The sequence below is a fragment of the Hyperolius riggenbachi genome, chromosome 5, assembly GCF_040937935.1.
Source record: "Hyperolius riggenbachi isolate aHypRig1 chromosome 5, aHypRig1.pri, whole genome shotgun sequence".
NCBI lineage: Eukaryota > Metazoa > Chordata > Amphibia > Anura > Hyperoliidae > Hyperolius > Hyperolius riggenbachi.
Window position 1 is genome coordinate 323,076,815 of NC_090650.1, and position 27,985 is coordinate 323,104,799.

Consider the following 27,985-nt stretch of genomic DNA (forward strand, 5'->3'; position numbering starts at 1 on the left):
GCCTCAGGTACACTTTGAAATGCTATGGAACTATCTCCTATCCCATTATTTATCTTCATACTTCCAAAGACATTTCCTTTAGAAAAGTCACATGACCTAGAGATCTACTTGCCTAGTATAGAACTGCCACTACCTGACCTCACACACACCTCTGCCTTCTGCTTCCTCCTGTGGAGCACAGGGGAGGAGATGAGCAGGGCCAGCACTGTGTTCACAGGAAATGACTGGCCTGGCTTGCACCTCCTCCTAGTGCTGGGAACACAAGTTACGTTTTTTCATTAGATAGATGCGCGTTCTATTGATAAATTCCGTCATGTCCGATATTCCTCTAGATTGTTTTACCGCTTGATTCCTCATAGAAGTGAATGGAAAAAGATCAGAAAAACGAGCGGAAGATAAGAGAATCAAGTGGTGAATCGAGCGGAGGATCGAACGGGAAAAACGTATCGTGTGTTCCCAGCATTACTCTACCCTTCATGTGTGATAATGAGATGATAGATAGATAGATAGATAGATAGATAGATAGATAGGAGACTGAATTGAACAGTAGTCTGTCAGCTGTCCAGGCATTAAACACAAGAAGTCAGCATAGCAATCTCAGCCCAGATAAAGAGTGAAGCTGGCCATACACATAGGTTTTTACCCAATGCTTCGAAACAATCAATTCCTTTCAGAAAGGAATCTGTTTAGAGGAAATTGATTCCTACCACACACAGCAGATCAATATTTAATAGATCCATGCAGGGATAGAAGTGCCAGATAAAGATATTTTCATTACAATGGTCACTGTTCAATTTTTATCCAACTTTTATCCAAGAAGATTATTTACAAAATATTTTTTACACACCTAGTTGAAAATGTAAATAAACATTATCAGACTAATTTAAGTATTTGCTGGGGGCTCAACCACTTAAAGTGAACCTCCAGACTAAAAATCTACTCAGCAGCACTGAAAAGGCTTGGTGTTTCTTTAACAGTTTTGCAGCATCAGAACTTTGTTTTTCTTACCCAAGCTTCATTTTTATCTGCACAGAAGAAAACTGCTCGGGCATTTTTCCCCTGGGGCTGAGCAAAGCATTATGGGATTTCTGGTGGTGTTATTCTCGTTCTGCTGTTTTGGTGCAAATTTTTTTTTTAACATTTTGAATTTAAGATTTGACCTAGCGCATGCAGCTGGGAGGGGTGATCAGGACACAGGACAGTTGGAACTGTGTCTCATGCTCCCGGTCACCTCCTTTCAACCAAAAAGATGGCTGTCCCCATGACAAAGATGGCTGCCCCCATGAAATCACGAACATTTGCCTTTTATTTTAAAACAGGGTGGTTAAGAGATTATATTACCTATTTTAATTAACATAACTAATGTAACTTAATGACAGTACGTTTGTTTAGGCTGACGTTCCCCTTTAAGTACCAGCGGTCTCTGCCCCCTTAAGGACTAGAGACCGCTGGTACAGAAACGGCAGAATCCCAACGAATCCCCGCACATACACGTCGCAACCGCCGTACGTCGGGATCCTGGGCCACCCACTCTGCCATCTCTATGACGGCAGAGTTCCTGTGAGCCGGTCAGGAGCTGCTTTCATTGGCTCTTGACCCTGTCTTTCAATGTAAGCCAATGGGAGCAGCTTACATTGAAAGACCGGGCCAGGAGCCAATGAAAGCAGCCCCTGACCCGCTCACAGAGCTCTGCAGTGAGCTGCGGTGACAGACGGCGGGGATTAAGCGGCGAGATCGGCAGAAACAGCAGATGCGCGCAGTGGCAGCTAATGAAAAACTTCGCCCTGCCAGCCAGGTGACCACCAAAACAGGGCGTAGATTTCAATTAGCTTGGTCCTTAGTAGTTAAAGGGGTTCTGTGGTGGTGGGGGGGGGGGGGGGGGGTGTCTGCGACGTGTATGTATTGAGGATAAAAACTGCCACCTACCTGAGGCTTCTATCTGCCCCATGTAGCAGTAATATCCCACGCCGTCCTCCTCCGATCCGCCATTCCCCGCCACCAGCACCGGGCAATTATTCGTCTGAAGACGAATAATGCGCGCTGCCGCTTGCGTCATTGGAAGCTTACTGCGCAGGCGCAGTACAAAGTTTTCTTGTACTGCGCCTGCGTAGTAAGCTTCCAATGATGCGGGTGGGAGCGAGCAGGCGCGCGGCCACGGCAGCGCAGCCGCAGTTGGACGGCATGCCGCACTAGACCGGGGCAGGGCGGATCGGAGGAGGACGGTGTGGGACATTACTGCTACAGGGGGCTAATAGAAGCCCCAGGTAAATGGTGGTTTTTATCCTCAGCCCCCCCCCCCTCTCCCCCCTCCCCTACAGAACTTCTTTAAAGGATGACTGAAGTGAGAGTGATATGGAGACTGCCATATTTAATTCCTTTTAAACAATGCAAATTGCCTGGTAGTTCTGCTGATTAGGGATGATCAATGAGATGCAAATATTTCCGAGTTCATGCCGAATTATGTACATTTTGTATGCAAATATATGCAGCTTAAAAGTCAAAATCAATCTGTACGGCCCAGTGCACACCGAGCGGTTTTTGGAGCGATCCGCCGGCCGCATCCGCCTCTAAAAACGCTTGTCTAATGTATTGCAATGGGATGGTGCACACCGGCGGTTTGCGGTTTTTGCCAAGCCGCAAACGCGCCTCCTGCTGCACGTTTGCGGTTTTCGGAAGCGTTTCGTCCTCAATGTAAAGTATAGGAAAAATGCAAACCGCTCTGAAAAACGCTAGTTCAGAGCGGTTTGCCAGGCATTTTTGTTACAGTAGCTGTTCAGTAACAGCTTTTACTGTAACAATATGTGAAATCTGCTACACAAAAACGCACGCAAAACCGCTAGGTATGTTTAGAAAACCTCTCTAAACATACCTAGAATCGCTCTGAAATCAGCTCCCAAAACCGCTAGCGTATTGCGGATCTGCTAGCGGTTTTGGTGTGCACTGGGCCTTACTTGGTGTAACTTGATTGGTCCACTTTCAAGCCACATATATTTGCATACAAAATTTACATAGTCCCGCATGAACTTGTAAATATTTGCAGCTCATTTATGGTCCCTACTGCTGATCCTCTTATTCTAATACTTTTAGCCATAGACCCTGAACAAGCATGCAGATAAGATGTTTGAGTGCATCTGCCACATGCTTGTTTCAGGTACAGTAGAATCCCTTTATAGTAAACTCCAAGGGACCAGGGCACGTAGTTGTCTACATCAGAAGTTTACTATATCAGAATTTGTCATGCATTACATATACATACAGGTGCATTTGCTGGGACCTGAGGACAGAGTTTACTATATTCAGAGGTTTACTATATCAGAGTTTACTATATTGAGATTCTACTGTATGTGATTCAGACACTACTGATGCATGAAAGATCAGAAAGGTGCCAGGCAACTGGTATTGTTTAAAAAAAGGTAATATAGCAGCCTCCAGAGTCCTCGCATTTTAGTTGTCCTTAAAAAACATGTTTTAGGCTATGTTCACATTTCAAATCGCCATCGCAAGCGCTGAGCGATTTGAGAGTTTTGTCAGCACTTTTCCCTGCACTTTGAGAAGCGCTTTTCTAAGCGCTATTGCAGAGCAATTTGTTTTTTCACCTCCTGATGTCAGTCAGGAAGTGAACTCTTTCACCCGGAAATGAATAAATACAATGTATTCATAGAAGCACTCGGGAAATCAATATACAAAGCACTTCTTCAAGCAATTTGCGATTTCCCTATACTTTCCATTGAGCCAAAGAGCTCAGAAAATGGTACAGGCAGCACTTTTGAAAGCGAATCGCAATCAAACTGCTAATATGTGAAACAATATCATAGGGAATCATTGCACTAGCGCTTTTAGGGTGATTTCTAAAATCACCAGCGCTTACAAAAAAAATATGCAAACGCTCATAGTGTCAACAAGCCCTAATTGTGTGAAAACATCTCCCATTAGAACAATCAGAACAGTTCATTGTATATGGGCCAATATGTGAACTCACTCAGCTTATACCACAGTTTCCCAAACACAGCAGAACATGCTGCATTCAGGAAAACTGCAATACTCCTGTGGCCAAACTGCTGGTCTACACAGAGACTCCCATAGCAAAGGAAAGGTACAGCTTTTCCCCATAGACTCACCAAGAAGCCATTTGTAGCTCAGTGTTTTTTTTTTGTTTGTTTTTTGATTGAAGAGTTGCAGACATATCCAAAACAAGTGGAAGATGTTAAGAATATACATGCAGCAAGCTAGTTGCTTGTGCACAACTGGCATAGTAAAGGTGGCCATACACGTTGAGATTGCTACCCAATGTGGCAAATAGATCAATCTTTTTCTGATATGAATCTGATCAGAGAGGGGTCAAATCTCCCCATACACTGCAAGCCAAAATAATGGCCAACAGATTTCTCCTTGAACGCTATTGAAAATCTATGCATCTGCAGCGTGACACTGTTTGATACAGTGCAATGCTATAAGCCGTCGTTCAAGTACCACATCTGATCGATTGAAATTCATTGTCCAGTCTGAGACGACTCGATCATTATGTTTGATGTGGATCATTGTGTCATAGATAATTGGCAGATTCAGTTTGATGTGGATCATTGTGTCATAGATAATTGGCAGATTCAGTTTGATGTGGATCTATTGTGTCATAGATAATTGGCAGATTCAATCAGAGTAATCTTACTTGCCAGTAAAAAAAAATAAAAAGGTTTGTGTTTATGACAAGCTAGAAGTCCTTCTACCAGTGTTGGATAAATTTGGCTGTTGGAAACTGACAGCATCAAGATACATTTCAGTTATTACTTCCTCCTGACTGGACACAACACATTAGATACACCATTCAGCAACATTTCGAGTGACTGTCAGGTGTCTGCATGAATTAGTCACATGACAGGGGAAAGTGAGGTCTATGGGAAAGCAACTAACATTTGTAACAAATAAAAACATATAGCTAGAAAAGCATTATTCTAAGTTGGCAAATGTTAGGGGAGCCATAAGCAAAATAAAAAATGCCTCTGATTCCTGATAAAAAAAAAGGGAAAACCACTGCTGCTTTTGTCCTGTGCACATACAATGGTGGTGAGCATCTATCAGGTGACAATATCATCCTCCAGGGCTCAGCACTTACCAGATGCATGCAATGCTCCCCTCTGGCAATCTCTCTATATCACCCGTTATATTACACACAAACGCAGTCCTGAAGCAGGGATGAGGGCTGGGGAGGAGTGGAGAGGGATGGCTGTCAGCTGAGCCTCCTCCTCACACATGGCTCCTGTTATCTGTACACTTCCTGTTCATTTCCCCAATAGCAGCTGAGGGAGGTGAGAGTAAACACAGGCAGCAGCTCCAGTACCACAGCTGTGCTATGGCTGCATCATGTGACTGATGAGTGCCTGTGATACTAGTCATATGTCTACAGTGCTCATGCGAACGGCAGCCACTACAGCTAGTTGTGTTCTCTTTTCTTTACATTTGCAGTACAGAATTCTATTATTCAAGCCAGACTCCCACTTCTACCATTCAGACACAAAAGTAACGTTATGTACTCAGCTATGCTTTGTGAGTTATGCCATCTAGTGGTAAGATGTTGGCACTGCAGTACAGGAAATGGTTGCAATCCATGGCTGACACGGAAGAGGAAAACTTGCAGAGTCAAGTGAGTGTAAAGCCTGGCTGGGAAGTCCAGCGTGTCACTTTCTTTTACATTACCGCTGCAGATATATTATGGACATGGTCTTATTAGAACAGCCTAGCTACAGCGTCTTTTACTTGTAGTCTGTTCAAGGAGGTTGCATATATTATATACAGGCACAATGCTTACATTCGCTGCCATCATAGGAGAAGTTTATCAGGTCTGTTTCACAGACTCATTGTATACACTGCAGAAATGCAGCAACGTTTCATAGATTCAGCTTTGATTACTACATTATCTAATCAGTGTTTCTTAACATTATGAAAGCCTTTCACTTTATGGCTGTGGTTCCCAACCTTTTTTTAAGAGCCAGTGCACACCAAAAACCGCTAGCGGATCTGCAAACGCTAGCGGTTTTTGAAGCGGTTTTCCAGAGCGATTCTAGGCATGTTTAGGCCGTGTTCACACCTAAAATTGCAAAACGCTAGCTTTTACCGCTAACGTTTTGCAGGAGCAAATTTTCTGCGCTTAACGTAGAAAAATCACTGGACAGTGCAGTGTTTTGGGAGCGATCGCGATTAGCGGTTCTATACATGCTAATCGTGATTGCTAAAGAATCACTGCCAAAACGCTGCATGTAACGCGTTTACGTTTATCGCTAATCGTTACAATGGAAGTACAATGTATTCTTAAAAACTCACGCAATCGCTGCACAAAGTGATTTTGTGACTGTTTGTGTTTTTTCTTTACCTTCCATTCAGGGCAAATCACCCTGAAAATGGTACATGCAGCGCTTTTGTCAGTGGCAAGCAAATGGAACGCCCCAATGAGTACTATCTCATTGGAAAACATAATGTAAGCGCTTTTAGGGAGATTTGCACAAATCGCCTGTGTTTAAAAATGCAAAAAAACGCCACTAGTGTGAACGAGCCCTTACTTCTCCTGGCACAGTTCTAGCTGCTGCTGGCACTGGCAGTACATGGCAATTTTACCAGTACTAACACCAGGTGAGCAGCGACCATTCGGTGCCAAGAAAGCAAAATCAGAGTTACCCTTAAAGGGAACATGAAGTGAGAGGTATATGGAGGCTGCCATATTTTTTTTCTTTAAAACAATACAAGTTGCCTTCTGATCATTCTGGCACTAATGGTATCTAAATCACATGGTATCTGAAGCATGTATCTAATCCAGTTAAACTACAGTCAGAACTATCCTTGTTAAGGGTCTATGGCTAAAAGTATAACGGTGGCCACTAACGATACAATTCAATCAACGATTGTTTCCGAATGATTATTTGTATGAATGATCGGAAATGAAGGTTTGGGACTGCTAACGGACAAAAATCTCCTAACCAATCCAATCAGATTAATGAAATTGATCTGATTTTGGTTCGATACTATCAATCTGATTGGATTGGTTAGGACATTTTTGTCTATTAGTAGTACCAAAAGATCATTTTTGATCGTTCATATGAATAATCGTTCGTAAAAGATTGTTCAGCAAATTGTATCGTTAGTGACCACCTTTAGACATAGAGAGTTAGCAGGATAGCAAGGCAATGTACATTGGTTAAAATCGAATAACTATGTCAGCCTCTATATCCCTATCACTTCATGTTCTTTTGAAGCAGTGCGTATGATGCGTTTGAGGACACTGGTTTATTGGTGTAGCTTCATTGATGGTTATTTCAGGAAGGACATCAGAATCAGAAGGTGATATCGATACAGGGAGATGAGAACTTCTATGAGCATATTTGGATTTTTTTTTTTCCTTAGGCCTGGCTCAGACATAAATCTGCACATTTCCGGTCTGGTCCAGTGCTGTCTTGTCCTGTCAGTTTTGCATTCGTTTTCTATAGTTTTCTATCAGTTTTACCTAACTGGAGCAGAAATGTACACCTTTTATGTGTGAACACACTAATAGGAACACATACAAAACTGACAGGACTGGACTGGACCGGACCAGAAATGTACAGATTTATGTGTGAACAAAGCCATGCAAACTGATGCCAACTGTCAAAAACTGACAGGAAAGGACTGGACACCTTTTTATGTGTGAACCAAGCCTTACAGTGGCCACTAATGATCCACTTTTTGGTCCAATCTTACCAAATCTATGTTATAGAAAGGTAAACAGTGAAAATACTGTATATCGAATGGATACTTTAAGCAGTCCATTATATTACATAGAAATGGTAAGATTGGACAAAAAAGATTGGTAACCACCTTTAGAAGTTGACCCAAACAGTGCATAAGCATGAAGACTGTTTCAGACTTAACGGATCTTCCTCCCTTAGTACTTAGCCCAAACAAATTGGCATTTGTTCATCACAGCAAAGAGCAACTTGTGGTATTCTTTGTAGCTGGATAGTGTACTGGTTAAACAGAAACCGAGATCAAGGATTAAACTTCATTCCAATCAGCAGCTGATACCCCCTTTCCCATGAGAAATATTTTCCTTTTCTCAAACGGATCATCAGGGGGCTCTGTATGGCTGATGTTGTGTTTGAACCCCTCCCACAGTGTGATGTCAGGACCATGGTGATGACATCACACTGTTGGAGCCTTGTTGCATTGCAGGAAATAACAGCTGTTTCCAACTGCCAATAAAGCAAGCAGCAGCTCAGGGAGAGGAAAGATTTTACAATGGGCAAACCGTGACTAAAATATTTATACATAATTATTGTAAAAATTAAGCACTTTTGTTCATTACTTTATTTTCACTGGAGTTCCTCATTAAGGGCTCTGCCTGTGACAGAGGAAACCTAGGTTCAAATCTCGGATCTTCCTGTTCAGTAAGCCAGCACCTATTCAGTAAGGAATCCTTGCACAAGACTAACACTGCTACTGCCTATAGAGCGAGTCCTAGTGGCTGCAGGTCTGGCGTTTGAGTCCACCAGGAGAAAAGTGAAAAACAAATGTTATTTGTCTTGTCTTTATAGGGTCACACCCTATATTGTTCTTCAAGTATGTGATAGAGGTGCTGTGTTTTTAACCACTTCAGGATGAGAGCAATTTTCGCATATCAGCACTGCTCCCATTCATTAGCCAATAACTTTATTACTCCTTATCACAGCTAAATGATCTATATATTGTTTTTTCAGGACAAATTAGGCTTTTAGTGTGTTAACATTTTGTTAAGTAAATACCTTATTTTCTATGCATTTTATAGGGAAATTAAGGTAAAAAATTGAAAAAACACACTATTTCTCAATTTACATCCATTATAGCTTTACAATAAACAGTGCTAACTATAAGTTAAACCCACAATGTATGGTGACAATATTGTATCTGAAAATAAAGGTGCCTTTTTTTCTCATTGTACACTATCAATAATTACAAAACCTTATTTGCAAAAATAACAGTAATGGGCCAGACATGGGCCTCAACCCTAAAACTTTCTAAACTCTATTCTACAACTTATCAGGGTTAAAATGTTACCACATACGTCTCTTGTAGTTTTGCTAAGACTTTCCCAAGTTTGATCATAATTTTGAAATTTACTTTTTTATGTTGGATTGAGTTTCTCCCTACCCATTTTTTATGTGACGTGTGTCCAAGCTTTAAAGCTAGGTACACACGGAGCGATGTTACTTATCAATCGAGCTGCTGATGCGGCTCGATTGATAAGATCCGACAGGTCCAATTTCGCTGCCACTTGATTCCCCGCGGGCGGACAGTAGCGAGGAATCGAGCAGAAGATAAGCGGGGCCGGGCGGGTATCGAATCCGACGCACGCGTGGACGAGCGGGGACGCAGCGGGTACGCACGGGGATGCGGAAGAGGCGATCCGGCGGCTAATCGAGCCGCCGGATCGCTCCGTCTAGATTAGGCTTAAGACACAACAAAATGTATTCTACAACTCTTCACGGTTAAAATAATACCACATATGCCTCATTTAGTAACAAACTGGTTGTGTACTCTCCATAACTACACTGGATGTATATATCCGCCCAGATAGGCTTAAAGAGGAACTCCAGTGAAAATAATTTAATATAAAAAGGTGCTTAATTTTTACAATAATTATGTATACATGATTTAGTCAGAGTTTGCTCGTAAAATCTTTCCTCTCCCAGATTCACATTCTGACATGTATTACATGGTGACATTGTTACTGTGGGCAGATTATGTAGCTGTTCTGGCTTTAACAGACAGCTATAAACAGCCATTTCCTGTGTGTGTCATTGTTACATTGTGGCAGTTTGCCCAGAGTACCGTATGGTACCAGAGCCTCTTGTGGGAGGGGTTTCAGCACAAAATCAGTCATACAGCGCCCCCTGATGGTCTGTTTGTGAAAATCATTATATTTTTCATGTAAAAGTGGGTATCAGCTACTGATTGGGATAAAGTTCAATTCTTGGTCGGAGTTTCTCTTTAAGTGGTTAATGGTGCCTTTTTGTCTAATTTTAGATTGATGAGATTGAAGCTTTATCCTCTATTTATGGTGATGATTGGTGTGCCATAGATGAAGCAGAAAGAATATTTTGTATAAAAATCTCCAACTCATCAGACGAGCCAGAATGGACACTGTGTCTGCAGGTAAGGTGAACTTTTTTTAGTCTGCATCTTACATTGCAGTAACCACTTATAAAGGTGCCCATACACTCGTCAGATTGGCAGCAGATAGATAAGAAATGCATCTGATGATCTATCTGATGCGTTTTTAGAACATTTTTTACCAGGATAGAATTCCAATAGATTTCAGTTTGAAATCTATTGAAATTCGATCTGATGGCATTTTTTTGCCATCAGATTTCCATTAAGGCCAATGCAAACTGATAAGCAATCTCATCAGATCGACCTAAATTTTCCACCCTGCAAGTTCGATGGAAATCGATCGAAATCGGCCGTCGATCGGTCGATTGGCCAACCGATTTGCAATCGATCGATTGATCGATCGGTCGGCCAGAAAATCGGCTGAGTGTATGGGCTGCTTTACAGATAGCTTAGTACAGAGTGCAGTGACTAGAGCAAGTGTGTGTGTGTATATATAATGCAGCACTCGCATGCTTTGACTCAACGTGCAGCTACTTAGTGTTTCCTCTTTTCTAGTTTTTCTCACAGTAATTGCTGGTTTTCAAGGCTGTAGGAAGAGAATAGAAATATTGCAATGCCTCTGGCATAAACACACTTGTGAGAATAGACACAATGGGCTCTATTCACAATCATTTTCCACATGCGGAAATGCACTTGCGGCAAATTCCCGACTGATATAAGACCATATTGACATTCACAAAATTGTATGCATTTTTTTAACCACATGCGTAAAATTGTACACATTGGTAAATATTGCGGAAAAATGTCCGCAGAAGTCGGTAATTACCACAAAAAAATAAAAAAAAATAAAAAATTCACAAACAAGGGGCGCATTATTTCTAACTTAAAGTGAACTCCAGACTAAAAATCTACTCAGCAGCACTGAAAAGGCTTGGTGTTTCTTTAACCTTTTCACAGCATCAGAACTTGTTTTTCTTATCTAAGCCTCCTTTTTAGCTGCACAGAAGAAAACTGCCTGGGCATTTTTCCCCTGATGCTGTGCAAAGCATGATGAGATTTCTGATGTTGTTGTTCTCCTTCTGCTGTTTTGGTGTAATTTTTTTTAATTTTGAATTTGAGATTTGAAGCCTAGCGCACGCAGCTGGGAGGGGTGATCAAGACACAGAACAGTTGGAACTGTGTCTCATGCTCCCTGTCACCTCCTTTCAACCAAAAAGATGGCTGCCCCCATGAAAAAGATGGCTGCCCCCATGAAATCACAAACCTTTGCTTGTTCTTTTAAAATAGGTAATATAATCTCTAACCCACCCTATCTAATGTAATTAACATAACTAATGTAACTTAATGACAGTATGTTTGTTTAGGTTAAAGTTCCCCTTTAAGTACCGATTTTATATCACCTACAAGTACTTGGTGATATATTTTGCTTCCCATTGACTTAAATGGAGTCTGGAGCCTTGAGCACTGTGTTTGCTGGACTTTTTTTTATGCGACTTTTTCCCTGCATGGTTTCCACATGTTTACTACCTGATTATGCAGTTTGCATTTACGCAATTTTTTTTACGGATTGTTCCCGCATGCAGAAAACAACAGAAAATGTAGCGGTAAAAAAATTCCTTACCGCGTGTGTGATTGTGAATAGAGCCCATTGAGGCTGCTATTGCTGTTTTAGAAATTGCAAACCCCAATGCTGTCATCATAATGCTGACTTTACCTCGTAGTGTTTCACTCTGTGGTTTATTGAGAAAAAAACATTTTGGAGTTTGCAGTAAAGTGTACCTGTGTGCAGAGCAATTCCTATTGTTTATTTCCTTTGTTCATTGTTGGCTGCTTGACGTAAACTCCAATTCACATCACTGCAACTCCCTGTGCATCTCCTTTAGTAAGTGAGTCACTGACTGCCACTGCATAAGCTTACACAACACAATTCTTTCTGCTGTATACTTATCCCAGGGATAAAACGTTACAGTGCAGAATATTGAGCACAGAGCCAGATTTCTAGAAATGTCACAAAGGCCCAGGCCTTGGGCGGCTTCAGCCCATAGGGGCACCTTGACATGAAATAGGGGTTGCTACATATGAAAGAGGAGGCTGCAAATGGAGAACAACACATGGAAAAGAGAAGCTGATGCACAAGGGAGCTGTACATGAAAGAAAGGGGCTGCAGTACATGGATAAGTGTGGGTTGCCTTCTTAAAACAGAAGGAATTTGCGATAATTCAGCTTAAAGTGAATATCTTTGGATACCCATAATGCACCGCTACTGAATATGCAAATTATCTCTTTATGCCCCAGAAGCCAAGCTTGCATCGAGAATCGCTGGTATCTAGCAAGCCTATAGCGTAACATTTTACAGAGCCATACCAACCCCATATGCAGACATCCTGTTTCGGACATTTGGTCCTCTTCAGTGCATGGCAGGGATTGATATGGCTCTATAGGATGTTACACATAAAATAACGAGCTGCATGTGGAATGGGAGGGGGGCTGCCGCACGTGAAAGGGGAGTCCTAACATACTTGGCCTAGAGGGCGGGAAAAGTATAAATCCGGCCTTAATTGAGCACAGTATAATGTTAGTGATAGTGAGTGGTATACCTTCCCTCATACTAGTGCCAGATATATGCAATGTTAAGGGACCACTATCACAAAATTTGTACGATTTAAAACTATCTATCTATCTATCTATCTATCTATCTATCTATCTATCTATCTATCTATACATATATATATATATATATATATATATATATATATATATATATATATATATATATATATATGATACACATTTGTTCATGCGTAAAGTGCACTAGAAATTACCTTTCCCAGGGTCGTCTCCAGGACAGCACCCATATGAGATAAATTCCCTCCAGATACTATTGGACAGGAGAAGGTTAAAAATTAGCATACCCTGCAGCAGTATACATATATATATATATATATATATATATATATATATATATATATATCTCCCTAATTGAACTCACATTCAGTTTAATTCCTGTCCACGGAAGGAGGAGGATCGATCAGGAGAGTCCATGTCAGATGGCAGGCTCTGAGCGGCTGTTCCCCCTGTGTATACACCAGCCAGTCGGGATTGATGTGGGGAGAGGACGCCGGATCCGGAATTACAGACCTCAGAAGACGCTGAGACTTATGGGGCGAGATTCTGTGCGTGCAGTGCGCGCGCAGTGGTCGGCGTTGCGGAGGTCGGATTGGCTCATCTGGGTCAGGTGACCAGGAGGAAGCCTGGGCACGCCCTTCTAGGAAGCAGAGCGGAAGCTGGACAGGCGTGGGGGCGGCATGCAGCGGTAAGCGGCAGGATGCTGAACGCCGTCCAGAGATTAACCCTTTCATTGCTGGCAGGCAAAGTAAGTCCAGGCTAAGGGTCAGGAGGGAACTTATGTGCATGGTTGTTGCTGCGGGGGGAAACCTTTTCTGGGTGGAACCAGGCAGATATTTAAATCAACTCAGTCTGTTTTCCATTATTCTCAATTACTATGGAAGGATCAGACACATCTCCGCAGGGATCTGCTGAGCAGATGTGATGATTTGCTCAGCTGCCTGTGCAGGCAGGCAGCTTTTTGACCATTGTTTTGATTTGCATGCTGCAGGACTCTGGAAAGAAAAGCTTCTGTCAGTTTTGCAGCTTGTGTTGCTGAGGAATTTGCATACATTAGTCATGCAAATCCCTTACCTGCCTTCTTTTGATGACTGGCACTATAAAAGCATTCTGCTCCCAGAATGCTTTGCTGGACATTTCCTTTCCATGGTCTGTTCCTGATGGACACTGCTGGAGTGTCAGCCATTGCTACCTAGTATAGTTAATTCCTGGGGGTTGCTTTAGGCTCCCCTTCTAGCCCAGTCAGGTTGTATTATCTGTATTGCCTGTTCTGTCTTGTCTTGCCTGTTGCCATTGTCCTGCCCCTATGGTGGTCGACAGGAAATGGTTCTGATCTCTGTTCTTGGCGTATAGCTGGTGCAGCGGTTGCTACCAGCTAACTCTTCTGTTCTGTTTCCTGGGATCGCGCTAGCTACTTTTCGCTAGCACTGGGGATCCTTCTGTTCTGCTACTCTGTACCTGGATCACGCTAGCCACTTTTCGCTAGTGCTGTGGATCCTATCTCTCGTTTGTCCCTGTTTTCGTGTGTCTGTCTTGTCCGCTGCGCTTGCTGCAGGCTCGGTGAGGTAACCGTTAAGCAAGCGCTTGCGTCCTCTGTTTCATGTTTGTCTGTTAATGGTTAGTTAGGCGTGCTTGTCTCTATTGTGCTTATCACGTGGAGATCGCGCATAACCGCGTGCACTGTTGCGAATGAGTGCGGTGTTCGCGGTTAGCTAGCGTTTGTTATTTTCCGTATCTCCTTATTGTATTTGCTGTGCCTTTGCTACCCTCGTATTCTATTCTGATCTGCCTTGTGTCACGTCTGGCGATCGCACCTCTCGCGATCGCGTTCCTATTTCGGATCTGCTGTTGTGTGTGCGCGGTCGCGGGGTGGCGACTGGATTGGCGCACACACATACAACCTATCCCTTTGCTCAATCTCATTCGCAATCGCCTCTCTTGCGATTGCGTTCTGCGCTTCGTACAATTCCTGTCTGGCACTTGTGGAGGTACAGAGGATTGGTTCCTCTGCACTCCCCAGCGCCATCTGCCGACAGGAATTTCCCTCTACAGGTGCGTAGCACCTTTTGCTGGGTTCCTGCAAATTATACGCTTGTGGAGGATTTCCGCCGTGTCAGCGCACGCGTTGTGTGCTGATCACGGGGAAAGTTCCACAATCGTTACAGCAGAGCTCCAGTGCTGGTTTGGGATGTAGTCCCACAGTGTGGGCTTTATTACTTCTGGTCTCTATGATTATAGATAGTAATATAGTTCCTTTCTTTTTCTTGCTTGTAGCCCAAACTGGATAAAGCTGACAAGCCGGTTAAAGAAAAGGAAACAAAAGCTGAATCAGGCCATTCTTCAGCGCAATTGCCAAAAACGGAGCAAAAACGTAAAGACAAGAAATGTGCTTTATGTACAGCAAAAATTTCAACTGCATCAGGAAAAAACTTATGTTATTCCTGTACTCAGAAAGTGGTTAAAGAGGAAACCCCTACTATGTTTAAAGATCTTATGGCATGGATGAAGTCAGAGATAAAGACTAGAGTTGGGCGAACTGTTAGCGCAACTGCAGCCGAACTGTTCGGCTGCCCAACCTGTCATGTGGCTGTGGCTCTTACTACTTCCGGGTCGCAATGACCCGGAGTAGTACGTCTGCGCTGGCCCGACGGAGCGCGTCCTAGATCGCGCTCCCGTTGCCGGGCACTCTCTGCGCATGTGTGTGACGTCATGAGTGGCGTCACACACATGCGCAGAGAGTGCCCGGCAACGGGAGCGCGATCTAGGACGCGCTCCGTCGGGCCAGCGCAGACGTACTACTCCGGGTCATTGCGACCCGGAAGTAGTAAGAGCCACAGCCACATGACAGGTTGGGCAGCCGAACAGTTCGGCTGCAGTTGCGCTAACAGTTCGCCCAACTCTAATAAAGACTTCCTTTCAATCCTATAAAGAGTCTGCCCCATCTACCTTTTCAGCAGTACCTGAATCATTACCACCCAAGGTTATTCCTTCCTCTCCCAAGACATTAATATCTGTTGAGCAGGGGCACAAAAAAAAAAAAAAAAGTGGAATTCAGACTCAGAACACTCGGAGGGTGAAATTTCATCACTGGAGGAAATGAGTGCTGAGGAGGATACTGTAAACCAGAGGAATCAAGAAAGGGACAGAGATTTGCCTTTTCTATGGATAATATGGATCAAATATTAAGTGCTATGTTTGCTACCATGGATATTAAGGAGGAAGAAAAGGATCTTTCTACTTTAGACAGGATGTATAAGAGTCTGACAGATAATCAAAAAAGTTTTATCCCTGTTTCTACCTTGAAGGAATTAATTGATAAGGAGTGGCAGAACCCAGAAAAGAGAGCTTTTTGGCCAAGGTCTATGAATAGGAAATACCCCTTTAAACCAGAGGACAAAAAAAAAATAAAAAAAATTGGGGACCAGTTCCCAAATTGGATCCTGCATTATCTAAAGTGTCTCGCAAATCAGACTTACAATTTGAGGACTTTGGGGTACTTAAGGATCCTCTAGATAAGAAGGTTGATAACCTATTAAGGAGAAATTGGGAAACAATTACTTTAATTTTCAAACCTGCAGTGGCTAGTACGGCCTTTTCAAGGTCATTAAAAATATGGTTACCTATAAAAATAGGGGGACCCTTGTTAAGTTCCATAGAATCTGGAGTTTGTGGATGGATAGTCCTTTGACTGTATCCCATGACTAGAGTTGGTCATGGTGATGCAGAAACATGTGTTATGCCCTCTCTGGCCTCTGAGATACAGGTTATTGTATACAGGAATAATAATATTATTATTTCTTTTCTTTAATTTTTTTTTCTTCCCTCTCCTTTTTCCCTTTTTAATCCATTCTTATCATGCATCTCTGGCGCACAGGTGGATGTTTGTTTGTTTGTTTGATCTACTGTTTTTTTATGGGGTGATTGGCATCTTTTTGTCAAGTACCCCGATGTGCTTTGGTTATGTCACTAGAAAATTGAATCTCCATGGAATGTATAACTTGAATCCTTACCTTCGCTGTCATATCAATACCTCTTTACTGTATCAACAATACTTTGATGGATAATCTCTTGTATCCTGTACATGATATACTTATATGTATTCAGTGACATTTGTTTAATAAAACGAGTTTAAAAAAAAAAAAAAAAAATATGGTTACAACAATTAGAGATGCATATCGCAGAGGGCTCGCCTAGAGATGTTATACTCACATCTTTTCCTAATCTGTTCCATGTAGTAGATTATCTTACAGATGCAGCGGATGAAACAGTGAGACTAACTGCAAGAGCTTCTGCCTTATCCAATTCAGCAAGAAGGGGAACATGGGTGAGACCCTGGGAAGGTGATGTTTCTTCCAAGATAAAACTGTGTGGTTTTCCATGTGAAGGTAATTTGTTATTTGGCACAAAACTAGATGAAACATTAGAGAGATCAGCAGACTTTAAGAAAAATTTTCCATATAAAAAGAAAACTTTCAGGTTTAAACATTCCTTTCGAGGTTCAAGAAAGCAGGAGTCAGAAACTAGGCCAGGGTTTAGAGAAAACTGGAGAGCACAAAAGGAACAGAAGGGAAAATCCTCCTTTACCTTCTCCCCAGCCAATGTACCTAAAAAACAATGACGCCAGGATTCCAGTAGGAGGAAGATTGGCTCACTTCATAGAGAACTGGTATACACTGACCAACAATATGTGGATAGGAACAATTATACTAGAGGGTTACAGACTGGAGTTTGTAGAGAGACCAAGCACGAGATTTCTGGTAACTCCTCCCCCCATCGTAGCAGAACAGAGTTTAGCCTTACAAGATGCAGTGTCAGATCTTTGGGAAAAGCATGTGATAAGAGAAGTTCCAAGGTGTCAAAGAGGGCAGAGGTTTTACTCCCCAGTGTTTCTGGTCAAAAAGCCGCAAGGGAACTTCAGACTTATCCTCAATCTAAAGACTCTGAACAAATTCATTCGTTACAGAAAATTCAAAATGGACAACATTCGGTCTGTTCTAGGATTACTTCAAGACGGAGCTTATATGGCGTCCCTAGATCTGCAAGACGCGTATCTTCATATTCCAATACATCCGGAGTCTCAAGCATTCATGAGGTTTGCAGTACATCAAGCAGGCGAGGTAAGACACTATCAGTTTACAGCTCTCCCATTTGGCCTTTCTTCAGCCCCATGGTTGTTTACAAAAGTAATGACTGAGATTCTTGCTTTTTTAAGACTTAAGGAGATTCAAATCATAGCATATCTAGACGATTTGTTTCTATGGGGAGATTCGGCTATGTCAGTGTCCACCCAGATTCAGACCTCAGTGTTGGTTCTTGAATCTGTGGGATGGTTAATCAATTGGAAAAAGTCATCCCTTACTCCATCTCAGATTATGGTTTTCCTGGGGTTTCAAATAAATACTGTTAATCAAAGAGTTTATCTCTCTGCACAAAAGAGAGAACTTTTATTAATGAATGTTGTTTCTTTTCAGGATTCAACTATCATCACTCTAAGAAAAGCTATGTCTCTGCTAGGTCTTATGACATCCTCATTCCCGGCGGTCCTATGGGGCCAGATGCATTCAAGACAACTTCAACTATGGATTTTACAATCTTGGAACAGGAAACAGAATGCCTTAGACAAGAAGGTGCTAATAACGCACTATGTCAAGATGTCCCTTCATTGGTGGTTGAAGCCATCTCATCTAAAGGAGGGCCGATTATGGGACATGCCATACCAAAAGATGATAACCACAGACGCCAGTTCTTGGGGCTGGGGAGCACATATGGACGGCATTCCAATTCAGGGAGCTTGGGGGAAAGATCTTGCCCAGGCTCATTCCAACATCAGAGAGATGGAAGCAGTGAGGATGGCACTGTTACAATTCCAAGTATCCATTCAGGGGCTACATGTAGTAATCAGATCAGACAACAGTACAGTGGTAGCCCACATAAATCATCAAGGGAAGGCATCAGGCATACTAATAATACCTTTCTGGCCAAAAAGAGCTTGGTTTTCTCTGTTAGGGAAGTTATCAGTACAGGAACCAGTAATGTTACCTCTACGTCAGGATTTGTTACATCAGGGTCCAATAATGCATCCGCAACTGGAGATGTTACATCTGTCAGCCTGGAGGATGAATTAAAGCTTTTAAGGAGGAAATAATTTTCTGGTGGTCTATCCAATACTCTACTACAAAGTAGGAAAATAGTCACTAGGAAGATCTACTTGAAAGCATGGAGAACCTATCTTCAGTGGTGCAATGAGAACAAGATGGATTCAAAACAGGAGTATACTCCGTTAGAGTTTCTACAAGCAGGAATGGAAAAAGGACTCAGTATCAGTACATTAAAGGTGCAGACCGCGGCCTTAAGTGTCTTTCTACAAAGGAGATTGGCAGAAGATGAATTTTTTTGTCAGATTTTTTAGAGCTATGTCTAGAATTAAACCAGTGTTTAAATCTCATGTGCCTCCTTGGGACTTCAACTTAGTACTTCAGGCTCTCATGAGCCCACCTTTTGAGCCAATACAGGAGATTGCTGAAAAGTTATTAACCCTAAAAACTGCTTTTTTACTCGCAATTGCTACAGCTAGGAGAGTGGGAGAGATCCAAGCTTTTTCTATAGCAGAGCCATACTGTATTATATCAGAGGATAAGATCACACTGAAACTAGATTCTGCTTTTTTACCAAAGGTTTGTACAGGTTTTCATAGGTCGCAGGAAAATTTCCTTCCTTCTATCTGTCAGGACCCCTCTAATGAAAAGGAGGAACTTTTTCATTGTCTTGATGTCAGGAGATGTGTAATTCAGTACCTGGAAACGACAAAATCATGGAGAAAGACACAAGCAATGCTGGTGCTATTTTCTGGTATTAATAAGGGAAAGCAGGCTTCCAAGGCATCCATCGCCAGATGGATAAAGCAGACAATTACTATGGCCTATCAGCTTCAGGGAAAGAAAGTACCACAGTTAATCAAGGCACATTCAACACGTGCTGTGTCTACCTCCTGGGCAGAGAAAGCAGGAGTTTCTATAGAGCAGATCTGTAGGGCTGCAACATGGTCAAATAAGAATACATTCATAAAACATTATAGACTGAACTTTGATTCCAGTAGAGATTTAATCTTCGGAAGAAGGGTGTTGCAGGCAGCTGTCCCGCCCTAGTTATAGATGTGTAATCTTGGTAGTCTCATATGGGTGCTGTCCTGGAGACGACCCTGGGAAAGACACATGTTACTTACCGGTAACGTCTTTTCCGGGAGTCGGAAGGACAGCACCCGGACTACCCAACCAGGTTGTTATATGTACATATATAAAATAAAATTGGAGGTTTTTGAGCATTAAGTTGTGTTCATCTTTATTGTTACTGAATGTGAGTTCAATTAGGGATATATATATATATATATATATATATATATATATATATATATATATATATATATATATATATATACATATATACTGCTGCAGGGTATGCTAATTTTTAACCTTCTCCTGTCCAATAGTATCTGGAGGGAATTTATCTCATATGGGTGCTGTCCTTCCGACTCCCGGAAAAGACGTTACCGGTAAGTAACATGTGTCTTTTCCCTACGTTGCTGCCACTTAGTGACAGTGAGCAGTAAAAGTCTGACAGGTTTTGGACTAGGCTATTTCCTTATGGGGGATTCTCATCATTTCCTTTAGTCTTTACAAATGCACTCCCTGTAATGCCTCATCTACACGTGTAGATGAGGCGGCGATCCGGCGGCTCGATTAGCCGCCGGATCGCCTCTTCTGTGTCCCCGCCGCGTCCCCGCCGGAATCAATACCCGCTCGATTCCCACGCCACGCTGCTTATCTTCCGTTCGATTCCCTGCCATTGTCCCCTCGCGGGGAATCGTCGGTGGGGAGATTCGCCCTGTCGGATTTTATCAATCGAGCCGCATCAGCGACTCGATTGATAAGGAACATCGCGGCCGCATCTACGCGTGTAGATGCGGCTTTAAACATGTATACAAAGATATCAGCCAGTCTCCCTGCTTGTTTGCACACTGTTTTGGCAGTTGGACAGTGCAACTGCCATTCAGTAAGTGCTTTTAAAAATAAAGAAAACCCAGAGAATCCCCCATGAAGGGATGGACTTGTCCAAAACCTGTCATATCTATCAGATTTTAGCTAACTACTATAAGTGCCAGCAACATAAGAAAAAATACATTTATAATGCACTTTATTCTGGAGCAAATGTACATTTTATACGTATGAATTTAAAATGTTACAATATTTTTGCAATAGTGGTCTTGCAGTAATATTGCTGTACGTAGACACCGCACGGCAATATTACTGTTCTACTGACACCAGGTTACCATTAGTTACGTTATAAGCGCGACCCATGGTGCTCGAGTAGTGGGAGTGTTGCTACAGACAGTAATGGCGTTACCATAGCAATGTTGCTGGTAGTAATGGTAATATTGCAGTGTGCCTCAGCTTTGTGCATAACCCCTTAGTGTCTTTTCTCATCATTTCTGACATTAGTTGTTGCTTTTTCAGATCACACAGATACACAGATATCACTTATAATGTCTCATGTCTAAACAGCGTTCTCTACCTCCTATTGCTGTGCATGAGATACAGCCTGTCTGCAATAGGGCTTTGCCAAAAATTCAGCATCCAAATTCATTGTGCCTCGACTGTCTTGTAAGGTCTTTGACTCAGTATTTCTCATTTCATTTTAGGTGATTTTACCACCAGAGTACCCGGCTGCAGCTCCACCTCTTTATCAGTTAAAGTAGGTTCCCTATAGTTTTTCCTGTTTGAAAAAAAAATACTTTTTCCATCCATGCAGTCTCATTTTGGAGGCAAGGGAAGTCTGGGAACAGAGCAAATAGAGATAATGTGGGCAATGGGGGTATAGTATGTGGGCCATTGCCTGGCTGGGGTGTATAGTATGTGAGCCATTGACTGGCTGGGGTGTATAGGATGTGGGCTATTACTTGGCTGAGGTGTATAGTACGTAGGCTATTGCCTGGCTGGGGTGTATAGTATGTGGGCCATTGCCTGGCTGGGGTGTATAGTATGTGGGCCATTGCCTGGCTGGGTTGTATAGTATGTGGACCATTGCCTTGCTGGGGTGTATAGTATGTGGGCCATTGCCTGGTTGAGGTGTATAGTATGTGGGCCATTGCCTGGTTGGGGTGTATAGTATGTGGGCCATTGCCTGGTTGGGGTGTATAGTATGTGGGCCATTGCCTGGTTGGGGTGTATAGTATGTGGGCCATTGCCTGGCTGGGGTGTATAGTATGTGGGCCATTGCCTGGCTGGGGCGTATAGTATGTGGGCCATTGCCTGGCCGGGGTGTATGGTACGTGGGCCATTGCTTGGCTGGGGTGTATAGTGCGTGGGCCATTGCCTGCATAGGGTGTATAGTATGTAGGCCATTGCCTGGCTGGGGTGTATAGTATGTGGGCCATTGCCTGGATGGGGTGTATAGTATGTCGGCCATTGCCTGTTTGGGGTGTATAGTATGTGGGCCATTGCCTGGCCGGGGTGTATAGTACGTGGGCCATTGCCTGGCTGGGGTGTATAGTATGTGGGCCATTGCCTGGTTGGGGTGTATAGTATGTGGGCCATTGCCTGGCTGGGGTGTATAGTATGTGGGCCATTGCCTGGCTGGGGTGTATAGTATGTGGGCCATTGCCTTGCCGGGGTGTATAGTACGTGGGCCATTGCCTGGCCGGAGTGTATAGTATGTTGGCCATTGCCTGGCTGGGGTGTAAGGTATGTGGGCCATTGCCTGGCTGGGGTGTATAGTATGTGGGCCATTGCCTGGCTGGGGTGTATAATATGTGAGCCATTGCCGTGCTGGGGCTGTATAGTATGTGGGCCATTGCCTTGCTGGGGCTGTATAGTATGTGGGCCATTGCATGGCTGGGTTGTATAGTATGTGGGCCATTCCCTGGCTGGGGTGTATAGTATGTGGGCCATTGCCTGGCTGGGGTGTATAGTATGTGGGCTATTGCCTGGCTGGGGTGTATAGTATGTGGGCCATTGCCTGGCTGGGTTGTATAGTATGTGGGCCATTGCCTGGCTGGGGTGTATAATACGTGGGCCATTGCCTGGCTGGGGTGTATAGTATGTGGGCCATTGCCTGGCTGGGGTGTATAGTATGTGGGCCATTGCCTGGCTGGGGTGTATAATATGTTGGCCATTGCCTGGCTGGGGTGTATAGTATGTTGGCCATTGCCTGGCTGGGGTGTATAGTATGTGGGCCATTGCCTGGCTGGGGTGTATAGTATGTGGGCCATTGCCTGGCTGGGGTGTATAGTATGTGGGCCATTGCCTGGCTGGGGTGTATAATATGTTGGCCATTGCCTGGCTGGGGTGTATAGTATGTTGGCCATTGCCTGGCTGGGGTGTATAGTATGTGGGCCATTGCTTGGCTGGGGTGTATAATATGTTGGCCATTGCCTGGCTGGGGTGTATAATATGTTGGCCATTGCCTGGCTGGGGTGTATAATATGTTGGCCATTTCCTGGCTGGGGTGTATAGTATGTGGGCCATTGCCTGGCTGGGGTGTATAGTATGTGGGCCATTGCCTGGCTGGGGTGTATAATATGTTGGCCATTGCCTGGCTGGGGTGTATAGTATGTGGGCTATTGCCTGGCTGGGGTGTATAGTATGTAGGCCATTGCCTGGCTGGGGTGTATAATATGTTGGCCATTGCCTGGCTGGGGTGTATAATATGTTGGCCATTGCCTGGCTGGGCTGTATAATATGTTGGCCATTGCCTGGCTGGGGTGTATAGTATGTTGACCATTGCCTGGCTGGGGTGTATAGTCTGCGTGTCCCAGCAGTCTCAGGCAATGAGCCGCTTACAGAAGTCACAGGGAAAGTGGCATCCAAATTTTTAGAAAACATATCGGCCCTTTTGAGTCCAGTCTTCCCATGACATCTACACATCTTCCTTCCCACCTCTCTAAAGATGCCCATTTACAATTCAATTTCCAGAATGATCAACAGTCTGATCTGATTGTGGTGATTGATCGGAAACGAACACTTGAGCCCACCAACAGAGGGGAAAGCAATAACCAATCCGATCAGACAAAAATAATAATTTGGAAATTGGGATCGCTAGAACAACCATTTGTTGCTGTCTGCCACCATTAATGATGTCTGAACCAATCGATTGTACCATGAATCGTTTGGGAGATTGTACCGTTAATGGGCACTTTTAGTAACCACAGTACCATCTTCTCTACTTACTTTAGACTTTCTACTCGTTTGAGATTGTTAATTGGATTGGCAAAATGTTCTCTCTTTTTCTACTTTGCAGCTAGTATGTGTGTAAGTTTGTGATGTGCCCCTCCTATTTTGTATTGTGCATTGCTCCAAAATATAAGAAATAAAGAATAAAATAACGAGCTTTATTTGGCAGTGCTCCATGGCTCAGGGGGGAAGACCGACTGACGTTATCAAATAATCTTGAAGAAATATACCTGTAAGTAACAATGTACATAATGTACGTTACTTATTATTTATATGCTTATTTTTGTACTCTTTAATAACGGTTACCAAATAGAAATATTAGAACTCTTTGATCAGTATGGGCTCTCCACCATTGCTGTGTCAGCCTAGTTGTATTATGTGCTGATACTTTTTTATAGCCCTTGTCTACCCTTGCATGTTCCTATAAATAATTCACAATCCCTCCCTCGCTAGCCTTTCTCAGTGAGTAGAGGTGTACCGAACGGTTCGCCGGCGAACGGTTCCAGGCGAACATTGGGGGTTCGCGTTCGCCTGCGCCAGGCGAACTTTTCCGGAAGTTCGATTCGCCCCATAATGCACTATGAGGGTCAACTTTGACCCTCTGCATCACAGTCAGCAGGCACATTGTAGCCATTCAGGCTACAGTAAGCCCTGGAGCCCCACCCCCCCTTATATAAGGCAGCCTCCGGCAGCCATTACAGTCACTCGTGTGCCTGCTAGAGAGAGGAAAGGGACAGCTGCTGCAGACTTTTTCTCTTAGGGACAGATTAGTTAGGTTCTAGGCTGCTTTGCTTGTTCCTGACTGATTAATATTGCTTTTAAAGCACCCAGCAACAGCTCTTTTCAGAGCTCAACCTGTACATTTTTTTTTTCTGACACTTTTGTTGCATGCACAGCCTTGCTAATTGATAGTGTGTGTGCCACTGCCAGCAGTCCAGCACATTCAGTGACTGACTGCCTGTGTGTGTGACAGGGAGCTGCACATTGTACTACCCAGTACTGCATATACCCCAGTACCTGTTGTGTTTACTTAACCCACCTCATCACTGCATATACCTAGCTTTGTGTTGAGTGAACCCAGCTCACTGCATCTAACTACCCAGTACCTGTTGTGTTTACTTAACCCACCTCATCACTGCATATACCTAGCGTTGTGTTGAGTGAACCCAGCTCACTGCATCTAAGTCTAACTACCTGTTGTGTTGAGTGAGAACCCACCTCACTGCATCTTAAGTACCTTTACTGTATACTGTTCAGTGAACCCAGCTCACTGCATCTAACTACCCAGTACCTGTTGTGTTTACTTAACCCACATCATCACTGCATATACCTAGCGTTGTGTTGAGTGAACCCAGCTCACTGCATCTAACTACCTGTTGTGTTGAGTGTGAACCCACCTGGCCACCTCACTGCATCTAACTACCTGTTGTGTTGAGTGAGAACCCACCTCACTGCATCTTAAGTACGTTTACTGTTGAGTGAACCCAGCTCACTGCATCTAACTACCCAGTACCTGTTGTGTTTACTTAACCCACCTCATCACTGCATATACCTAGCCTTGTGTTGAGTGAACCCAGCTCACTGCATCTAATTACCTGTTGTGTTGAGTGTGAACCCACCTGGCCACCTCACTGCATCTAACTACCTGTTGTGTTGAGTGAGAACCCACCTCACTGCATCTTAAGTACCTTTACTGTTGAGTGAACCCAGCTCACTGCATCTAACTACCTGTTGTGTTGAGTGTGAACCCACCTGGCCACCTCACTGCATCTAACTACCTGTTGTGTTGAGTGAGAACCCACCTCACTGCATCTTAAGTACCTTTACTGTTGAGTGAACCCAGCTCACTGCATTTAACTACCCAGTACCTGTTGTGTTTACTTAACCCACCTCATCACTGCATATACCTAGCCTTGTGTTGAGTGAACCCAGCTCACTGCATCTAACTACCTGTTGTGTTGAGTGTGAACGCACCTGGCCACCTCACTGCATCTAACTACCTGTTGTGTTGAGTGAGAACCCACCTCACTGCATCTTAAGTACCTTTACTGTTGAGTGAACCCAGCTCACTGCATCTAACTACCTGTTGTGTTGAGTGTGAACGCACCTGGCCACCTCACTGCATCTAACTACCTGTTGTGTTGAGTGAGAACCCACCTCACTGCATCTTAAGTACCTTTACTGTTGAGTGAACCCAGCTCACTGCATCTAACTACCCAGTACCTGTTGTGTTTACTTAACCCACCTCATCACTGCATATACCTAGCCTTGTGTTGAGTGAACCCAGCTCACTGCATCTAATTACCTGTTGTGTTGAGTGTGAACCCACCTGGCCACCTCACTGCATCTAACTACCTGTTGTGTTGAGTGAGAACCCACCTCACTGCATCTTAAGTACCTTTCCTGTTGAGTGAACCCAGCTCACTGCATCTAATTACCTGTTGTGTTGAGTGTGAACCCACCTGGCCACCTCACTGCATCTAACTACCTTTTGTGTTGAGTGAGAACCCACCTCACTGCATCTTAAGTACCTTTACTGTTGAGTGAACCCAGCTCACTGCATCTAACTACCTGTTGTGTTGAGTGTGAACCCACCTGGCCACCTCACTGCATCTAACTACCTGTTGTGTTGAGTGAGAACCCACCTCACTGCATATAGCTAGCATACCCCCGAGATGGACAAAATGGACAAACCAGGTAGAGGAAGAGGTAGAGGAAGACCCAGAGGAAGGCCACCAGGCACCGGCAGGTCTGTGGCTGTGCAAGGTGGTGTTGCTGTGATTTCATGCGGACCTGCCCCAAAATACAGTGCTCAGAAGAAGGCACGTGCCATCACTTCCCAAAATCGTGAGGAGGTGATTGAGTATTTAACACAGAACACCTCATCTCCCGCAGCCACCAGCGCTACAACAAGCACCACATCCGCTGCATTTGACACTTCGCAGGAGTTATTTGGTGGTGGTGGTGAAATCACTGATTCCCAGCCACTACTGCAACAACAACAAGAAGGCGCAGGTACACCACCTCATACGTCTGAGTTAGGTGGCGATAGTATGGACGTAACGTGTGTGGATGGGGATGATGGTGGACCACCTGAAGTTGGTGCACTTGAGGAGGTGTCTGAGGAAAGCGCAGCTGGCCAGGAGGATTATGATGACGATTATACGGATACCACATATGTTCCCGGTAGAGGAGATGACCAGGGGGACAGTTCAGAGGAGGAGTCAGAGAGGAGTAGGAGGAGACGACTCCATGATAGAAGCAGAGGGAGCTCGTCCTCAGAAACAGCTGGGGGCAGTGTCCGGTGCCATGTATCGCCAGCTATGGCCAGGGAGCACACATGCCCTTTAACGTCAGCTGCTGCTGATGCCACAGTAGCGCCATCACCCCAGGGGGGCTCAGCGGTTTGGAAATTTTTTCACGTGTGTGTCTCAGATCGGAGCAAAGCCATCTGTTGTCTCTGCCAGCAAAAATTGAGCCGTGGAAAGGCCAACTCTCACGTAGGGACAAGTGCCTTACGAAGGCACCTGGAGAGAAGGCACAAACAGCTATGGCAAGAACACCTGAGTAAAAGCAGCACTCCTCAAAAGACAAGCCAAACTCCTTCTCCTCTTCCTCCTTCAGGTGCATCATCTTCATCCACTTTCTCCCTTGCACCTTCACAGCCACCCTCCTCCAACCCGCCTCTTCCCTTGAGCGGTTCCTTCTCCTCTGCCCACAGCAGTACCCAGCTGTCCGTGAAGGAAGTATTTGAGCGAAAGAAGCAAATGTCTGCCAGTCACCCTCTTGCCCGGCGTCTGACAGCTGGCGTGGCGGAACTATTAGCTCGCCAGCTATTACCATACAAGCTGGTGGAGTCGGAGGCTTTCCGTAAGTTTGTGGCCATTGGTACACCGCAGTGGAAGATACCAGGCCGCAATTATTTTTCTCAAAAGGCCATACCCAAACTGTACCGTGCAGTTGAGAGGCAAGTGGTGTCATCTCTGGCACACAGCGTTGGGTCAAGGGTCCACCTGACCACGGAT

General features: G+C 44.0%; 2 protein-coding genes across 2 annotated transcripts in view; one reads left to right on the forward strand and one right to left on the reverse strand.

Moving 5' to 3' along the window:
• Nucleotides 1-5,268, reverse strand: part of OSBPL1A (oxysterol binding protein like 1A) — a 253,225-nt gene extending 247,957 nt beyond the window's left edge. Inside the window, exon 1 of the mRNA XM_068237280.1 lies at nt 5,111-5,268. The gene's annotated coding sequence lies outside the window, so the exon portion shown is untranslated. The remainder of the gene's footprint in view (nt 1-5,110) is intronic.
• Nucleotides 5,269-5,297: 29 nt separating this feature from the next.
• IMPACT (impact RWD domain protein) overlaps nt 5,298-27,985 on the forward strand; it is a 52,796-nt gene continuing 30,108 nt past the window's right edge. Inside the window, exons 1-4 of the mRNA XM_068237282.1 lie at nt 5,298-5,638; nt 10,024-10,152; nt 21,431-21,483; nt 24,130-24,192. Of these exons, the coding sequence (XP_068093383.1) occupies nt 5,549-5,638; nt 10,024-10,152; nt 21,431-21,483; nt 24,130-24,192 (335 nt within the window). The 5' untranslated portion in view covers nt 5,298-5,548. The remainder of the gene's footprint in view (nt 5,639-10,023; nt 10,153-21,430; nt 21,484-24,129; nt 24,193-27,985) is intronic.